Here is a 19,580-nt window from a genome sequence, read left to right as displayed (position 1 = left end):
ATTTTTATATTCCAACAAGTAATTCAAATTTGCTTCTCAACTCAGTGTTTCACTTTTGAAAAGCAATTTGCTTTATTTTAAACTATAATTATGTTTCCTTCAGTCATTTTAATTGTTAGGTTTACTTAACAAAAATTTACTGTCTTTTTATTCCTTTTCTCAGTTATTGCTTTATGTCTTCTGATAGGTCACGTTTCACCTTCTGATGTCTTGTGTGATAAAATGGTCAAGAACACTTTCAGGCAAAATCAAGTATAATTATTTTAATAAGAGCAATTATTAAAATAAAAAAATAGAGTATCCACATTTACTGAACTTTTGTTTTCATGAACTATAGGTAAAAGATGCAGAAGTCTCATCCTCAAGAAAGAAAGGCCTTGTTACCACTGTTTGAAACAGGTATGGTTACTGGTACTTTTACAATTCAGAAACTGTCAGAGCTCAAAGGGAAGAAGTGAACACATCTGGTCTACTAAACATCATAAATATCCATTCACTGGCCACTGAACCCTACAATACATAAATTTGAAATTTTCTTATTGCAAAGAAAATTCTATGTCCTTTATAGCACTGCAGTATCTCTTATGGAGTAAGACAATATAACTAATAGCAAAGGACAGTGGGGGCTGACAGTGCCCGTGTGTTCCTCTAAAAACATGCATGAATGTACCACATACCCACAGGAAAACCTGTCATTTGGCCTGGAATATATATACACATATATATATGTGTGTACACATATATACACATATATATATGTGTGTGTACACATATATATACATATATATATGTGTGTACATATATATACACATATATATGTGTGTGTACACACACACATGTGTACATATATACACACACATATATGTGTGTGTACATATATATACACATATACACACACATATATGTGTGTGTATATATATATATATGTATATATATATATATCCACTAATGTTAATCACTTAGAATAGAAAGCACCAGGATTAACTAAACCAGGATCTGTCCTAACAATATCAAAGTAACACTATTTTCTGGCATTGCCAGGAAGTTGGGTGTCTGGGGTTAATCAAATACTCAGATCTCTACTTATGCCAACCTGTGGATTTGAAAATTCCTAAGACATTTACATTAACAGTCCACTGAACTTAATTTAATTTTTGCTGTAGAGTTCAGGGAGTATTTCTTTATCTTGGTCTTTGAATCAGAATCATTTATTATAAATGTTTCAAAAGGATACCAGTTAACAAAGCGTTCTGATTGGTAACCTGTTGGATAAAACAGTTTTCATTATTAAAAAAATGCTCACAACAAATAAGACTGTTGTGTTTTTTATGAAAATAAAAATAATGGAATCAAAATTTTCATATTTTTTGAAAAATAAAAAAAATTAATGAACAGTCCACTTACAGTGAGTTCACAGAAATCGATGCTATCAAGGCTTTTGCTTCTGTGGAGTCTCCCTTTTATTCGTCTTAAAGAAGGTTTTCCTTGGCTGACGCTAGAAGTAGCACCATTCGGATTTTCAGAGGATGGCGTTACCCTGAAAGAAGAGGAAACACATTTAGGTTTACAGGGAAACACGTTTCTCGGGTATGAAATAAGTATTTACTTGAGGACAGCTTTGGAAACCTCAGGCTCCTTTTTTTCAACCAAGAAGCTAAGAACCACAGCCGAGCTACCTCCCATCAGATACCCTTTCTAAGTATTTCTCAGCAGTTTGCTGGTTCAGAAATTTTTCTTGACAGGGTTCAAACGTTTCTACATTAAGATTTACTAAAAGTCAACGCTGTGACCATCAAAGAAGCAATTAAAGCCAGACTGAAGTTTCCTAGGTAACTGGGAGGTATCTGCTTCCTGCTGGGTAGTTCTTTATATGGAGCGCTCAGCCCAGCGCCTGGCACGCCCAATGCAAGTCAGCTCTCCTTGTGTACAACCACAGACACCGTTCAGCATGCTTTTTTAATCAGGAAAATTACTTCAAAAATTTTAAACATTGACAGTCAACACTCAGTTCACCATGATTACAGAACAACGAAAATACAGATAAAAAGAAGTGGTAAATAATCTAAGTTATCTACAGATGCACATCAGCATACATGCTTGTATATGTATACACACACTCAAGACTGTCATGTGTTCAATCGTTTCTGTACCACTTCTGCTGGCAGCCTTAGCAGGTGCCCTGGGAACCTGGGAGGAAACTGCTTAGTGGATTATCGTCTTAGAGATGACAAAGGTTTTAAGTAGTAAGACCGACTGGTAAGTATGGCTTATCAAAATCAGTTTCCTTATTTTATGGTCAGGTTTCCTGCTTGTATACATCCTATGTTCATATACGTTTTAACTTTCCTGACCTACTTAATATTTTGTATTTAAGATTTTGTTGTCTGAAAGAGATCAAATAGGCCTCTTGTTGCTTGACAAGAACACAGAGAATGAACTATCAGCAAAGTAAATTTGACTTATATAATAAGATGGGAGTAAATATCATAAAATAGAGTATTCTAGGTATGACTGCATTTAAAGTAAAAGTGCCATATCCCTATAGTTATGACATTTAAAGAGTATGAAAAGATACAGAAGTGAAAAGTAAAGCCTTCCTCTCCCCCCCCATCCCAAATCCCCATCTTTTTAACTGATTATTTATTTTGAAAGAGAGAGCACAAGTGTGCACACGCATGCATAAGAGGCTGGAGAAGAGGGGAAAGAATCCCAAGCAGGTTCCACGCTCAGTGCAGAGCCCGATTCAGGGCTCAATCTCACAGTGAGATCATGACCTGAGCCGAAATCAAGAATTACTTAACCAACTATTTCAGGGGTCACTTAACCAACTGAGCCACCCAGGCACCCCTCCGCACCCCTTTTTCTAAGGACAATCACCATTAACAGTTCTTTGTATAACCTCCCAAATAAATGTTCTTGCTTATTCACATATGTGTTAATCTCCTTTCAAAACTTTTCAGCAAAGTGACCAAATTGTTCACATTGTCCTGCACCTTACTTTTTCACTTAATTTTCTTGAGGCTCTTCCCATAATAACCCAGCTCTATTTCATTTGTTTAATGGCTAAACATATTCCATTGTATAGGTGTATCACAATTTATTCAACCACTCCTCTACCAATGGGTATTTAATTTAGTTTCCAAATGTTTGCTATCAAATAATAAAGCAATGAACATATCTTACATCTTTGGGTACAAACACAGTATTTACTTAGGAAAGACTCCTAGAAGTAAAATGCAGGGTCAGAGGTTTCTAGGTATTGCTAGGCACTGCTTTTCAAAATGGCTTTAGCAATTTACACTTCCATCAACAGTATACAAGAATGTTCCTATGGGGGGGTGGGGGGCAGTTGTCCTTAAATATAAGGGTGATTTAATAATTTTATTTTATTATTTTATAACTCAACTTCTCCACGTCCTTCATTATATTTGTCTTGCTGAATTGCTGCTTTCTGTAAAAAAAAAAAAGACCATTACACAGTCCCAACGTGAATATGGATCTGACAACTGACCTTTATACATTGGTTTTTCCTTTATATATTTCAAATCTGTTTTATTAGATGCCTTAATGTTTATAATTCATATCTTTTTAGGGATTTAACCTTTTATCATATTAAAAGTCTCTCTGTTTCTGGGTGCCTGGGTGGCTCAGTCGGTTGAGTGTCTGACTTCGGCTCAGGTCACGATCTCACGGTCCAGGAGTTCAAGCCCCGCGTCGGGCTCTGGGCTGATGGCCCGGAGCCTGGAGCCTGCTTCCGATTCTGTGTCTCCCTCTCTCTCTGCTCCTCCCCCGTTCATGCTCTGTCTCTCTCTGTCTCAAAAATAAATAAAACGTTAAAAAAAAAAAGTCTCTGTTTCTGGGTGCCTGGGTGGCTCAGTCGGTTGAGCGTCTGACTTCGGCTCAGGTCATGATCTCGCGGTCTGTGAGTTCGAGCCCCGCATCAGGCTCTGTGCTGACAGCTCGGAGCCTGAAGCCTGTTTCAGATTCTGTGTCTCCCTCTCTTGCCGCCCCTCCCCCCCTCATGCTCTGTCTCTGTCTCTGTCTCTCTCTCTCTCTCTCTCTCTCTGTCAAAAATAAATAAACATTAAAAAATTTTTTTTAAATCTGTTTCAATTAAAGATTTTACCTTAAATGCTATTTTGTCTAATAATTTCCCCATCTATATTTTTAAGTTTTTTTAAATGTTTATTTATTTTTGAGAGATGGGGGAGGGGGGAGAGAGAGAGAGAGAGAGAGAAGACGGAGTGTGAGTGGGGGAGGGCACAGAGAGAGGGAGACAAAGAATCTGAAGCAGGCTCCAGGCTCTGAGCTGTCAGCAGGACTCAAACTCACAGACTGTGAAATCATGACCTGAGCCAAAGTTGGACACTTAACCAACTGAGCCACCCAGGCGACCCCCACATCTACATTTTTATATTACCCTTTTCTTGGCTTATCTTTTTCTGTGCTCATATTTTCAACCTTGACAAGTATCTGCCTGTCTCTCCCCACCCCTCCTCCTTTAACTTATACTTTAACTTTTGTTAACTCTTTTCAGCATGTAGCTGGACTGTTTCCTTTCTTCTTTTTAGTGTTATTATTATTTTTTTTTTGAGAGTGAGAGAGCACAAATAGAGGAGAGGTAGAGAGAGGGGACACAGGATCCAAAGCAGACTCTGAGCCAATACAGGGCTCAAACTCATAGACTCTGAGATCATGACCTGAGCGGAAGTTAGATGCTCAACCAACTGAGCCACCCAGGGGTCTGTTTTCTTTTTTACTAAATCTAAGAATAAGTATCTTTTGAGAGAAACTGAATCCATTCAAATTTATTCATGTTTAGATTTATTCCTGCCATGTTCTTTTACGGTTTGTGGTGGTTTTTTTATTTTGTTGTTGTTATTGCTATTGTTGAGAGACAGAATGTGAGTGAGAGAGAGGGGCAGAGGAAGAGGGAGAGAGAGAATCTTAAGAAGGCTTCATCCTAAATGGGGCTCCATCTCACAACTGTGAGACCATGACCTGAGCTGAAATCAAGACACAATTTTGGTTTGTTGTTGTTGTTGTTCTGTTTGGTTTGGTTTAGTTTGGTTTTGTAGTTACTTATTTTGAGAGAAAGGGAAAGAGAGAGGGTGCAAGCAGGGGAGGGGCAGACAGAGAGGAAGAGAGAGAATTCCAAGCAGACTCCATGCTGTCAGCATAGAGCCCAACTCGGGACTGGATCTCATGAACCGTGAGATCATGACCTGAGCCGAAATCAAGAGGTGGCCATTTAACCGACTGAGCCACCCAGGAACCCCTGGTTTGTTTTTGTTTTTGTTTTTAATTTAAATGCTTTCTTCTTTCCTACTTTTCCTATTTCCATATTTTCCTTTTTAGTATGACTGAGTTTTCTTAGTCTCTACCCACCCCTAGACCTTCTCCCTTCCAATTAGTAATTTCAAAGTCCTATATCTTATTAGGGCAACTCTGACTCTAGCTAACTATACACACATATAATATTTACATATTTATATGCATGTAGATACATACATACATAAATATATATGTACATACATATATATTTAATCTGAAATATTTCTATCAACATCTAGGGTTCATTGGTATTCTCATCTCCTCTCACACAAGAAATGACATTTAACACACCTTCATTTCTCTTCTTTTACAGCACTATTACAACCCTACCAAAAGCCCTACCTTTTCTTGGAAATAGTTTCAAGGTCTCCTAACTTCTCTTTCACACTTTTGATCCCTTTGTTCTTTTGGGATTATTTAGCTTACTCCTCCAGATTGCTAACTTGCTTTTCAATTTTGTCAATTCAGCCATTTTCTTTCACTTCAGTGAGTCAAGTTTAAATTTCTAAAGTGTCTAGTATGCTTTTTTTTTTATTAATACAGTACTCTCTTGCATCTTTCTGAAAATAACCATGTTAATCCAAGGTTTTTCTATTTTCTCAGGGATTAGTTCTTTTGTTTGTTGAGTATGGTAATTCTGTTAATACTGGCTTCCTCCAACTGTTTGGTGATTTTTACTGCCCACTTATATTTCTATTCTAGAACATCTGTTTCCATACTGCAGCATTTACCGTGGCCTACCTTTGGAAACTCTGGCAGGGAGATGGGACATGCTGCTGGGACATGCAACTTCTCTTCTGGGTCAAAGGATTCAGTAGCCATCTTAGGTACAGTCTCCCTGGACCAAGAGCCCACATTCACTGCTTTAGTAAGCAAGAAGCCACACTGCTGCCCACAACTTATCACAAATTAGTGAGGCAAAGGGGTCAACCAACCTAGTGCATTGAATCTGATTAATTCCCCAAATGTCCTCTGCTTCCTCCATCCTTGAATGCTGCTTCAAGCTATCAACCTCTCTTTGTGCAAAAGTCCTATAGGCAGTGGTTCCTGCAAGGCTTTTCTCTTAGTAGATTCATCCGATCTACTAAGTACATTTCAGAGATTCCTCAAAAATGCTGGTCCACTGATGGTATTCGTTGTTGTTTGCTCAGATTGTTATTATTTTTCTTGTGGCTTTTTAAATTCATATATTTGTTATTTCACTGAATTGCCAATGAGAACACCTTTTAAGTCACCTCCCAGAATAAAATTCTGATGATGTCTCTTTCATTATTTTCAATACAAAAAAAAAGTGGTATGCTGTACAGTTGTGTTCTCTTCTCTGCAGAGTAAAAGCTTCCATGAAAACAAAGAATTTCACTTAAGAAAAGAGAGCATATAGGAAAAAAAAATAGTTGTAAAACATTATATAAGTCATAAATTTTCTTTGTCTCCTTTCTCCCACTTAACTTTGATAGCACTGATTATGTGGCATAATCATATTACAAGATATTAATATAAGCTTTTCTGACAAAAGACATCTGTCACAAATTTTCCTCTCATTTGACTTAGAAAGACATCACCATTTACCTTTTGTCCAAATCTAAAACCTATGAGAAGAATTTACATATACCAAATTTATAAATGACAGCCAAGAAATTCATCAGACTTACCTCAATGTAATACTGAGGCCAGTGACAATGTAAAACAGAAAAAAAAAAAAATCCTAAATATAACTAGAAGGATGGCTTTTTCCCTTCCCTACCAGGATCATAATAAAAACATTTATTAAGGAGTAAAGCTGAATTGGGCATAGCAGGGGAACATCAGGTCTGTACCCACCCCACCCACAGACTTGGCAGAAGGAAGGTGCCTTGTCTACACATAGAACCAGGCTCCTACCCAGTAATTTCAGTAACTGTAAAGTTTTGACCAGGTCTTTGTGAAGCTAGGTGGTCAATTGTTAAAAAGCATATGATTCGGTAATGACCCCCTTTTCTTTGGTGGGAAAAAGAGAAAAGGAATAAACACAGTTCCAGGTAATAAATAGAATGGTGGGGTACCTGGAAGACTGTCGGTTAAGCATCTGACTTCGTCCTAAGTCATGATCTCACAGTTCATGGGTTTGAGCCTTGCATCAAGCTCTGCACTGAATGGTGCAGAGCCTGGAGCCTGCTTTGGATTCTGTCTCTCCCTCTCTCTCTCTACCCCTCTCCTGCTCATGCTCTTCCCCACCCCCAAAATAAACAAACATTAAAAAAAAAGAAAAAACAATACAGACTTAATCATAGAGATAGCAAATATTTCAGTAGTAACTCATGTGGAAATACTTATTTAATCTGAGTGATACAGCGCAATTTAGTTTTATAGTTTCTCTACTTCTATGCAGCAACAGTTGTTATCTAGTCCATATGTGATATACAGTTTGACATCGCCTGAAGAAGGATGTTAACAAGAGGACTTATTTGTTAACATTAATGAAGATGACAGCATTTGTTTGGGAGGGTAAATAACAAATCATAGATAAGCAGAAGGGGTCTTGAGGTTTAGGGATTTTAAGATGTCACTACTCCTTTGTTTTACTACAGTTTTTGAGAATTAATATTTGTCCTGGGGCAGGGATATGTGCGTTCAAATCGTTTTCTGCTGGACATTCATAAGAATATAGAGGTATAGGGGCACCTGGGTGGCTCAGTCGGTTAAGCATCTGACTCTTGATCTCTGCTCAGGTCTTGATCTCAGGCTCGTGAGTTCAAGCCGCATGTTGGGCTCCTCACTGGGTGTGGAGCCTACTTAAAAATAATAATAATAATACATGGGGCGCCTGGGTGGCGCAGTCGGTTAAGCGTCCGACTTCAGCCAGGTCACGATCTCGCGGTCCGAGAGTTCGAGCCCCGCGTCGGGCTCTGGGCTGATGGCTCAGAGCCTGGAGCCTGTTTCCGATTCTGTGTCTCCCTCTCTCTCTGCCCCTCCCCCGTTCATGCTCTGTCTCTCTCTGTCCCAAAAATAAATAAACGTTGAAAAAAAAATTAAAAAAAAAATAATAATACAGAGGTATATTACAACTCAGGTAAGAAGGGCTGTACTTGGATACAAAACGCCCACCAAGGACAGTTCTTCCTGATCTGGAGTATAAGGAGTATTTTTTAGTCCCAGGGCCCCACTCTCCTTCAACCTGATGGTGTGGTCTGAACTGAATAAATCAGACTTTGGAGTTCATTTCCTAAATATTTAGGAGAACGGCCCTTGATGGTAGGGAAAATAAAGTTAGTAACTGAGATACAGGCATCTTAGATATTTTCCCTTGAACTCTGGGGAAATCAGTATTTAGCTTCCAATGAAGTTTTTTCTTTTCCTAATTCCGAATTCCATTTAATCATCCCTAGGGGATTACTGGGAAAAAAATTTCTGCCTCTCCAATCCCTTCATATTTTCGCACCATATTTTTGTGGGCATGGCTGGCATGCTTGAAAGGCAGAAACCCAGGGTCCACCCTCTCACTTTGTTTATAACTCGGGAGCTTTGGCTCACAATCATTTTTGACCATGGTTCACTTGGAACAAACAACTCCCAAGCTTATCTACCTCACCCATCTCTAATTTCTAGTGGAAAAGATCTCAATAATAACAAAATATTGAGCAAAAACCATCAAGATGGTAAAAACAAGGTAGTTATGCAAGAAGAAACTACCAACAAAGGTAACATCTAACAATTCTTCTACAAGGTATTAATTTTAATATATCACCAATTGACACCACAAACCATTTCAAGATTAACACTAATTGGTGATAGCAAAGTATCTTCCCCCCAAACAAGGGTATAAGAACAGGTGCCTAAGTACAGCAGGGAAGTTGACTTTAGGATACTGAATCTTTGTGAAGGACACTTAAGTAAAAGCTAGTAAAATCCTAATTTTTTGTCTGTAAGTATCAGACTTCAAAAACCTGAAGAGTTCACTTAAAAGGTTTATCTAAATGGCCCTTACCTGTACTTGTAAATAATAATGTGCATAATTGGCTACAATTTGCTCACTAAAGAAATGAAGAAAGGGATGGATGTTAACTAGACTTACTGTACTGATCACTTGGCTATATATATAAATACTGAATTATTATGCTGTACTCCTGAAAGTAATACATCGTATGTCAATTATACCTCAATAAATTTTTAAAAAGTAAAAAAAAACAAAACACAGTGAGAAAGGACTTGGATATTAGAGACATTCCCGCCTCATCAGGGGACCGTCTATGACTCATGAGGGGGCTATGTGCCACCCTGGGAGAAACAACATCCTATAGGGCACTTTTCAGTCATGTTGTACCTGTTTTCAATCATTCTTCATTTCTAGACTGTCATGTCCCTGCTCAAATGTGTTTTTAACCCTAACCACTGGTGTAAGTAAGACCTGATTTGTGACTCTGGGCAGGTCAATGACCTCATCTGTAAAACTGGGAAAATATAGCACCTACCTCACAGGGGTGCTACAGGTTAATGAGAGGATGCTTGGAAATCACTTATGCTGGGCCCAGCAGGCACTAAGCTCAATGAATGGCAGTTCTTCTTATTTGTACAATCTGATTACTGGACAACTATTTGAATGAGTGAATTGAGGGCTGCCTGGGTGGCTCAGTCTGTTAAGTGTCTGAATTCGGCTCAGGTCATGATCTCAAGGTTTGTAAGTTTGAACCCCGTGTCGAGCTCTGTGCTGACAGTTCAGAACCCGGAGTCTGCTTCAGATTCTGTGTCTCCTTCTCTCTCTGCCCCTCCCCCACTCACACTCTGTCTCTTTCTCACAAAATTAAATAAACATTAAAAAATTTTTGATGAGTGAGTGAATTGATGTCACATGGCCTTCAATAATTACTGAATCAAATAACTAAGAGAAATATATTTAGAAGCCTGAAGAAAATGAAATGATACTCTTTCTCCCCCGCTAAGATCCATATAAATATTCCTAAGAGCACTCGATGCAAAAATCAAGACTGACAACAATATAATTATTGTGAAAATATTTTTCACATGTCACATAAAATAGACAGGAGTTAACAATTTTTTGGCTTCACACCCACTGGAGAGCAAGGAGCTGGCCTTGGTACCTGTACTGGATTGAATGGTGCCCTTTCTCTCCACTCTTCCTAAAGCCAGGAACCTGTGAATGTGACCCCATTTAGAAAAAGGGTCCTTGCAGATGTAATTAAGTCAAGGGTCTCAGGATCAGATCATCCTGGATTATCCAGGTGGACCCTAAATCCAATGACAAATGCCCTTAGAAGAGGCAGAAGAGGAGGAGACACAGACACACCAAGAAGACTATGTGAAGATGTAGAGATGGGAGTGATCTGGCCACAAGCAATGCCTGGAGCCCCCAGGAGCTGGAAGAGGCAAGGACTCTTGCCAAGAGCCTTCAAGGGAGCATGGCTCTGAAGACACCTTGATTTCAGACTTCTGGCCTCCAGAACGGAGGGAGAATACATTTCTGCGGTTTTAAGCTAGTGATTTAGTGGTAATGTTGTAGCAGCTCTAGGAAATACAGCGCCTTAGTGCTTTCATCACCAGCAGTTATAAGAAGAAACCCCCCAAAGGAAGCAAGCTGAGCAAACTCACACCCACCTCAGGCAGAGCTAACAGGCCTTAGTTCCGGGCTCCTAAACAGTAGTGATTCAGAACCAAACACTGCCAACAGTCCTACTTCCTTAATTTCTTGGAGAAGAGGGTTTTTGTAGATGCCACTAATGCAGGTCTGGCTGTTTTTCTGCTTTAGTGTCCATTTAAATTGTGTGTAAATATAATATTCCTTAATGGATTTGCAGAGTCAATGAGAAAGAAAGATATTGCACAAAAGGAAGCTGATGAGCACAAAAGGTCAAACTCGATAGAAGTGTGGGGCCAAAACACTGAAACATTCAGCCCTACCCTTTACTTACACTAGCATAGGCTTTGCAGGCATGCAGTTTTTCCACAGAGACTGCAAAAATTTAAACAGAACACAGATAGCATATAAGCTTTCAGAAGCACCTTCATATAAATTCTTATACATAGCACACCCAATGATCATAGTATGCCCTCACATCTTGTAAACAGCTATAAGCTATTGCATCCCAAGGTCTGACAACCATTCTGATGTCTGCTATTGGTTCCCGCCCACCACTCAGGAGTCATAACCCATATCTACATATCTTCTTGCTACGTAAAGGTGCGTTCTGTCTCAATTATCCATGTGCAGTTGCTCTGATACTAACAAAATGAAATGTTAATCTAGAAAATAAATTCCAGAAGATATAAGATAGATGGATCAGGCAGCACAATATTCTTCAACTTAAAAAAACCCACAAAACTATATATGTATGTTATATTTAACAATACCATCCACTTGGGGCACTTGGGTGGCTCAGTCAGTTGACTGTCTGACTCTTGATTTCCACTCAGGTCATGATTTCACGGTTTGTGAGATCAAGCCCCGCATTGGGCTCTATGCTGACAGCACAGAGCCTGCTTGGGATTCTCTCTCTCCGTCTCTCTGCTCCTCCCCCATGTGTGCATGTGCACTCGCTCTCCCTCTCTCTCTCTCTCTCAAAGTAAACATTAAAAAGTACCATCCACTCTAGAGTTTCTGTAGCATATGCTCTTCACTTTGCCACTGCAGAAACTACATTAGTATTTGCAAACTCACATAACATTGAGCAGAAATTCTGACATGCTCATTTAAGATTGTGGAAAAGTTAAACAAAATCCCCCTGCCTCTTCCAGGCCATCTCTTAGTAAGATGGTTTTTAATGCTGGCCCCAGTTCACTGCCAGCCTGAAATATGAATCTCCAGAGTACTAAAACTATCTGAATTTTATTTTCTCATGTCCTCTCCTCACAAAATGTATTGGGGAATATATGTTCAGAAGAGGCATTCCAGTGATGAAAAAGAATAAACCTAAGTTTCCAGATTTGGTGGCCAAATGATGCTAATATTCATGTCTAATAGCTCCTCCAATATTATTCCCACATCTTAATTTTTACATTTAATATCAGAAAAATTTCCTTCCCAGTTATGCATTATTAAGAATTCATTCATTCAGGAGCTCCTGGGTGGCTCAGTCAGTTAAGTGTCCGACTTCGGCTCGGGTAATGATTTCATGGTTCATGGGCTCGAGTCCCACACCGGGCTCTGTGCTGACAGCTTGGAGCCTGGAGCCTGCTTCAGATTCTGTGTCTCCCCCTCTCTCTGCCCTTTCCCCACTCATGCTCTGTCTCTCTCAAAAATAAATAAACATTAAAAAAAGGAATTCATCAGCAAAGTCAGAGGATAAAAATTTAATGTACAGAAATCAGTTGCATTCTTATACACTAATAATGAAGCAATAGAAAGACAAATAAAGAAATTGATCCCATTCACAATTGCACCAAGAATCATAAAATACCTAGGAATAAACCTAACCAAAGATGTAAAAGATCTGTATGCTGAAAACTATAGAACGCTTACGAAAGAAATTGAAGAAGATACAAAGAAATGGAAAAACATTTGTGCTCATGGATTGGAAGAATAAATATTGTTAAAATGTCAATACTATCCAAAGCAATCTACACATTCAATGCAATCCCAATCAAAATTGCACCAGCATTCTTCTTGAAGCTATTAGAACAAGCAATCCTAAAATTTGTATGGAACCACAAAAGACCCTGAATAGCCAAAGTAATTTTGAAGAAGAAGACCAAAGCGGGAGGCATCACAATCCCATACTTCAGCCTCTACTACAAAGCTGTAATCATCAAGACAGCATGGTATTGGCACAAAAACAGACACATAGACCAATGGAATAGAATAGAGACTCCAGAAGTGGACCCACAAAAGTATGGCCAACTAATCTTTGACAAAGCAGAAAAGAATATGCAACGGAAAAAAGACAGTCTCTTTAACAAATGGTGCTGGGAGAACTGGACAGCAATATGCAGAAGAATGAAACTAGACAACTTTCTCATACCATTCACAAAAATAAACTCAAAATGGATAAAGGACCTGCATGTGAGACAGGAAACCATCAAAACCCTAGAGGAAAAAGCAGGAAAAAAACCTCTCTGACCTCAGCCGCAGCAATTTCTTACTTGAAACATCTCCAAAGGCAAGGGAATTAAGAGCAGAAATGAACAATTGGGACCTCATGAAGAAAAAAAGCTTATGCACTGCAAAGGAAACAATCAACAAAACTAAAAGGTAACCAACGGAATGGGAAAAGATATTTGCAAATGACATATTGGGCAAAGGGCTAGTATCCAAAATCTATAAAGAACTCACCAAACTCCACACCCGACAAACAAATAATCCAATGAAGAAATGGGCAGAAGACATGAATAGACACTTCTCTAAAGAAGACATCCAGATGGCCAACAGGCACATGAAAAGATGCTCAACATCACACCTCATCAGGGAAATACAAATCCAAACCACACTGAGATATCACCTCATGCCAGTCAGAATGGCTAAAATGAAATCAGGTAAATATAGATGCTGGCGAGGATGTGGAGAAATGGGAACCCTCTTGCACTGTTGGTGGGAATGCAAACTGGTGCAGCCACTCTGGAAAACAGTGTGGAGGTTCCTCAAAAAATTAAAAATAGATCTGCCCTATGACCCAGCAATAGCACTGCTAGGAATTTACCCAAGGGATATAGGAGTGCTGATTCATAGGGGCACTTGTACCCCAATGTTTATTATAGCAGCACTTTCAATAATAGCCAAATTATGGAAAGAGCCTAAATGTCCATCAACTGATGAATGGATAAAGAAATTGTGGTTTATATATACAATGGAATAATACTTGGCAATGAGAAAAAATGAAACATGGCCTTTTGTAGCAACGTGGATGGAACCGGAGAGTGTTATGCTAAGTGAAATAAGTCATATAGAGAAAGACAAATACCATATGTTTTCACTCTTATGTGGATCCTAAGAAACTTAACAGAAGACCATGGGGGAGGGGAAGGGAGAAAAAAAAGTTAGAGAGGGAGGGAGCCAAACCGTAAGAGACTCTTAAAAACTGAGAATAAACTGAGGGTTGATGGGGGGTGGGAGGAAGGGGAAAGTGGATGATGGGCACTGAGGAGGGCACCTGTTGGGATGAGCACTGGATGTTGTATGGAAACCAATTTGACAATAAATTTCATATTTTAAAAAAATTTTTAAAGGAATTCATTTATTCAATATGTATCTTTTGAGGACCTATTTTGTACCAGAAACTAGTTAAAGGGAATTTAGTAATGAACTGAACAGACAAAAAGCCCTGCCCGCATGCAACTTAAATTCCAGTGAGGGGTGGGAGAGGTAAGAGGTATGAAAATTAAGTAAAATTTGAAGTGGATTAGATATTGGTAAGTGCTCAGGAGAAAAGCAGAGTGGGAGGGTAAGACCATTAGTGCTGACTTCTTTTTTCTTCCTGTATACCATCAATCTGAAAAGCCATCTTCAAATGTTACCGCTTCTTGCTTCAATAGAGACACAGTCTTCATATATTTGCTAAAACATTTTTCCATACTTCCACGGACTTTTCCTTTTTTTGTTTTCCTTTTCCTTTCCTTTCCTTTTCAGTGGCTCCACTGAACCCCAACACGGGGCTTGAACTCAAGACCGTGAGATCAAGAGTCACATACTCTACCGACTAAGCCAGCCTTTCCATGGACATTTCTTAATCACTGCTAACTTTTACCAGCCAGCCTAGTCTTCGATGTGCTGTCACTTGCTGTGCATCAAATTAAAATACCTTTTGCAGAATAAATCTCTCTTTTTTTTTTAAACACATGGGAGTGGGGCAGTGAGGAAGACACTAGTATTCAGTAAGCACACATTATTCATCCAGGCATAGTGGCAGTGGCAGACACTCTGTATTCAGTATCTCAGTTGATCCCCGTATGACCCCATGAGGTAGATAGTATCATTCACACGGTACACACCAAGAAACAGATACTCCAGTGACTTGTTTAAGGTCACACAATAAGTGGCGCAGCTGAAATTTGAACTTCGCTGCCCATGCATTTTTGTCTTACCTCCAAAATTCTCCGTTACTGGGATTCTTTTTTTTTTTTTTTTTTAACTTTTTCTTGGTTGCTCAATCTTTCTATTCCTTGGATCACTCTTTCATTTCGTCTTAGATAGCGGAAACTACTTTTCTCAAATGCCTAAAAGTAGCCTCACTTCCTTTTCTCTATAACCTTGAAATTAAATTCAAATTGAAGTGAGTAAATCTCTATGGACCACAAATTTTAAAATTAAAATAGCCACTTGAACACCAAAATTTCTGGCATAATTTTTCTATAGTCCCCCATCCCTTTTCTGGACTATTTCTTTCGTGACAGAACCTTACACTTCAGTCTCTAGGCAATGGAATGCCAGGGCAGCACACGGGGATTCCATATACCACATTTTAACGCTAATAGAATGCAATACCATCCGATAGATAATCAACTGTGTAAACCAGATCTGGAAAACCTCCAAACATTTTTCTTTTAAGGGCGATCTTTTCCCGTTACCCCAATAACAGTTTCCAGGTCAGAGGAACTGGAACGCGTGCAGATAAAACGTAGTCCCCGATAATGCAATTATAATCTCGCAACTTACTCCCCTTACGGTGGGAGCGGCTCGCCCTTCACTCTGTACCCACAGCAGATGGATTTTGAGAAATAACAGAAAACACAAACAGAGCTAATACATTGCCGGCTACCTCCAAGGGAGCGTGGCTGGAAATTCTGAGCCAGAAGTGGCGGGGATGGGGCTGAAAGGACAGTCCTGGGCGGGAGACCAGTGCCCCGGTGCCCGTGAGCCTCCGGGTCCCCGCCCCTCCCTCCCCGCAGCGCGCCGCTCTACGTGTCACGGAGCACAGCCGAGGGTCGCGGCGGCACGAGCTCGCGTGGACCTGGGACGCGGCGGCGCTCGGGCCCCACGGGCTCCGAAATGGCTGCTGCGCTCCCCGCTCTCGGCGCCCGTCGGGCCCGGCCGCCGGCGGCCTCGCTGCCCGCCCGCCCCGGCCCCGACCCGCGTCCGCCGCGCCCGCCGCGCCCTCACCACAGCTTTCTCTTGAGCGGCAGGAGGCTGCCGCGGTTGGAGGGGGTGACGCCGATGGCCATCTGCAGCACCGTCAGGTATTTCTGGTACTTCATCTTGTCCCCGCTCCGCTCGCGGGCAGGGCCCCGCCGCCGCCGCCGGCGCCGCAGACACAGCCCCTCCAAGCGCCGCATAGATCAGCTCTGGGCCATCCGCCGCCGCCACAGCTCCCGCCGCTCCCGCCGCCGCGGCCGTGCGCGCCCGGCTCCCGCTCCCGCTGCCGCCGCTCCCGCCGCCGCCGCCGCTGCCTCCTCTGCCGCTACGGCCGCGCGTGGCCGGGGCTCCCGCTCCCGCCGCCGCCGTCGCCGTGCGTGGCCCGCCGCTCCCGCCGCCGCGGCCGCCGCCGCCGTGCGTGGCCCGCCGCCTCCCGCACCGCCCCCTCCGCCCCCTCCGCCCCTCCGCCCGGCCAGCGCAGTCCCCGCGTGAGTCCTGGGCGGGCGGCGGGCCTTGTGGGACTCCCTGTCCCAGAGCTCAGGAGCGGCCTGGTTGTCGCCCCCGCCCACTGGCGCCTCCTGGCCCTGCGCCGCGAGTGCCTCAGTTTCCCCAGCGGCCGACGGGAACTCGTTTTCAACCGTGTAGAGTCTAAGAAAATCCCATGACAAGCTTTCAGGACAGAAAAAAAATATTATTTTAAATTTATAATTACCAGTTAATGGTTGTAACGGAGCGGGGACAAGATCATTTACGGGTTCTAGCTTTAAGTGTTTGAAGATTTTGTTTACATAAAATGCATCTCTACAAAATGCATGTATGTGTGTACATATACATACTATAATGTGATATATTATATACATGCATGCACGTGTGTACATATACGAACTATAATGTGATATATACGTGCATGTACGTGAGTACATATACATACTATAAATATGATATTATTATATACATGATGTACGTAGTATATATATGCAGTCCTAGCTTGCACGGTTGTTTGAAACTGTGAGAATGTGAACCATGCAAAACTATCTTAATAATCAATGGGAAAAATTAAGATCGTTTCGTGATCTTTAAAAATTTTGTCAAAACGTTCCAAACTCCCTTCACTGATGGTTGTAAACGTATAAAGAAATGAAAGGGGGGGGGGAAGAAAAACTAATCATTTAATACCCTGTAGTTTGAAACATTAAAAACGTTGATAATTAAACTTATTTCTTTGTAAGGGAAACTTATCAAGAGTAATTTGAATAATGCCGGTCTTCTCCTGATAGAATTGTTAAATACCCAGAAAGCATCTTGTCTGAGCCTTGGTAATGCATTATGTTTGGATCACTTTCAACATTTCATCCTCTATGCTTTCAATGTTGTGAAATATAGGAGTTCCTTTAACGTGTCATTCTGGGACATCCTTATTCTTTTTGTCACAACCACTTTCCTCCTCCTGGTTCATATTCAGTAAGTTCTTCTGGCTGCAAATCTAGTCTCTGGAAAGACAACCGTGTCAGTATTTTGACAGTAGCCTATTTTTTTCTATAATACCATTTATATTCCATTCAAATTTCACTTCACTTTCATCTTTATCATTTTTTTGTTTCTTTGCTGCACTATCACTTTTGTTGATCAATTCTCTCAGTTACCCATTTTTATACAATGCTGCATGGGTTTATCACTGGGAAAAAAGGAGGCAACACAACTGCACACTTTGCTGTCATTACCTAAACTGTATAACAGGTGTGCAATAACCAATAACTGACAAACTTTGAAAGAACTGCTCTGATTGCTCATTGATCATGATACACATGTTATTTACATAGTGACTTGTGGACTAAGGAGCTACCATGCAAGGTTTATGCATTTTCTCACACTTAATATGCTATGATAACTGAAATTTGAACCATATTGTGGAACAACTGGTGTTATTTAAGCCAGAGTAGCTAACATCCAGCATATCTGAACCTGTAAAGCAAGGACTGCCTCTGTGTGTATGTGTGTGTGCACGTGTGTGTGTATATAACATGTATGTATAAAGAGTACAGATAACAAGTACCTGCGTAACAGGCAGAATTATCAAATGTTAATGCCCTCCCTCCACAGTACATCCCTCTTGTACCTCTACTTAAACACTACATTTTCAAGTTAATTAGCATGTAAGAATATTAGACCAAAACAGTCTCCTTCTGGGGGCTCCCAACATGATTTCATAGTCACTTTGGTAGGAAACCTAGTCTGAACCTGCTTCACTTTTATTTATCCAGAAGTTTCGTCTCTCACATAAAATGAAGAATTGGCAGATCTTTGACATTTCAAATGTATCTCCACACACGGAAGAGGACCTTGGAGCCAAACTTTGAAAAAGCGTCAGGGTCTGTACTTATGTATTCGTCATTTTCTATGGCTTTTTGTACCACCTTCTCATATTGCTTGTAAGACATTTGATGAAAATACCGCGCTGTACTCAAGGATTTAGACAACTAGAGGCTGAGGGGATCAATTCAGGATAATGAAAGACAAAAATAAATCTGGTAGAAGCACTTCCAGAATGGCAGAAAATCTGCTTCTCCATAAAAAGGGAACACTGGCTATAATTGTCAAAATCAACCTTCTCAGAACTTGAGAAATTAACCAAAGGCTTGCAGCTATCTAAAAAGGACATAGACATGACAAACTATTGAGTTTTGGTAAGAACAGTGAGCTTTCTAGCATTTGACTTGCCCAATTCCCATCTCCTCTCCAGCTGAATGGTAGCCTTGTATACCAACAACAATCTTATAACTACATTGGTTTTTAAAACAGGTATACTAGCAGCCACTGGAGGTGACATAATGGGTTTAGAGCTCCTCCAAAACCCCATCCTCAGAGAACTGTCATTATTTGACTTGTTGGCAGCAGCTTGAAAAGCTCCATTCATAAAGCTTGTCTTTATTTGACCTGGCTCAGAACTCACTTTGTGCAAACAGCTCTATTCCTAGGGCATTTGTTCAGAAACAATCAGTAACAATTGTTTAACATTACAGCTGCCTGAGGTAGTGAAACTAGTTGGGGCTAACAAGAGACTAACCCCCCCCCCCACCCAAAATTAAAGAACAAATGGGGAATGAAGGTCTGTGCACATGTTCAGGAAACACCTGATAAGGCCCTAATCTCTGACATCTGACATCTGGCTGACCTTGAGGTTCAGTGGCAAGCAGAATGTGAAGGCCAGGGAAGAGATGTAAACTATTTATCAAAATGTTGAAGGTGTGTTCTG

At 40.6% G+C, this 19,580-nt stretch overlaps 1 protein-coding gene across 10 annotated transcripts in view; it reads right to left on the bottom strand.

Moving 5' to 3' along the window:
• TJP1 (tight junction protein 1) overlaps positions 1 to 16,542 on the bottom strand; it is a 255,296-nt gene extending 238,754 nt beyond the window's left edge. For all 10 annotated transcript variants that reach the window (XM_043554817.1, XM_043554818.1, XM_043554819.1 and 7 more), the window contains exons 1-2: positions 16,355 to 16,542; positions 1,405 to 1,537 (exon numbers count right to left, since the gene is read on the bottom strand). In XM_043554817.1, coding sequence (XP_043410752.1) covers positions 1,405 to 1,537; positions 16,355 to 16,527 — 306 coding nt within the window. In that variant the 5' untranslated portion in view covers positions 16,528 to 16,542. The remainder of the gene's footprint in view (positions 1 to 1,404; positions 1,538 to 16,354) is intronic.
• Between the last annotated feature and the right edge of the window lie 3,038 nt (positions 16,543 to 19,580).

This window comes from Prionailurus bengalensis, chromosome B3 (assembly GCF_016509475.1).
Source record: "Prionailurus bengalensis isolate Pbe53 chromosome B3, Fcat_Pben_1.1_paternal_pri, whole genome shotgun sequence".
Lineage (NCBI taxonomy): Eukaryota > Metazoa > Chordata > Mammalia > Carnivora > Felidae > Prionailurus > Prionailurus bengalensis.
Note: the sequence above shows the minus strand (reverse complement) of the source record. Positions and strands in the feature narration are given on the sequence as shown.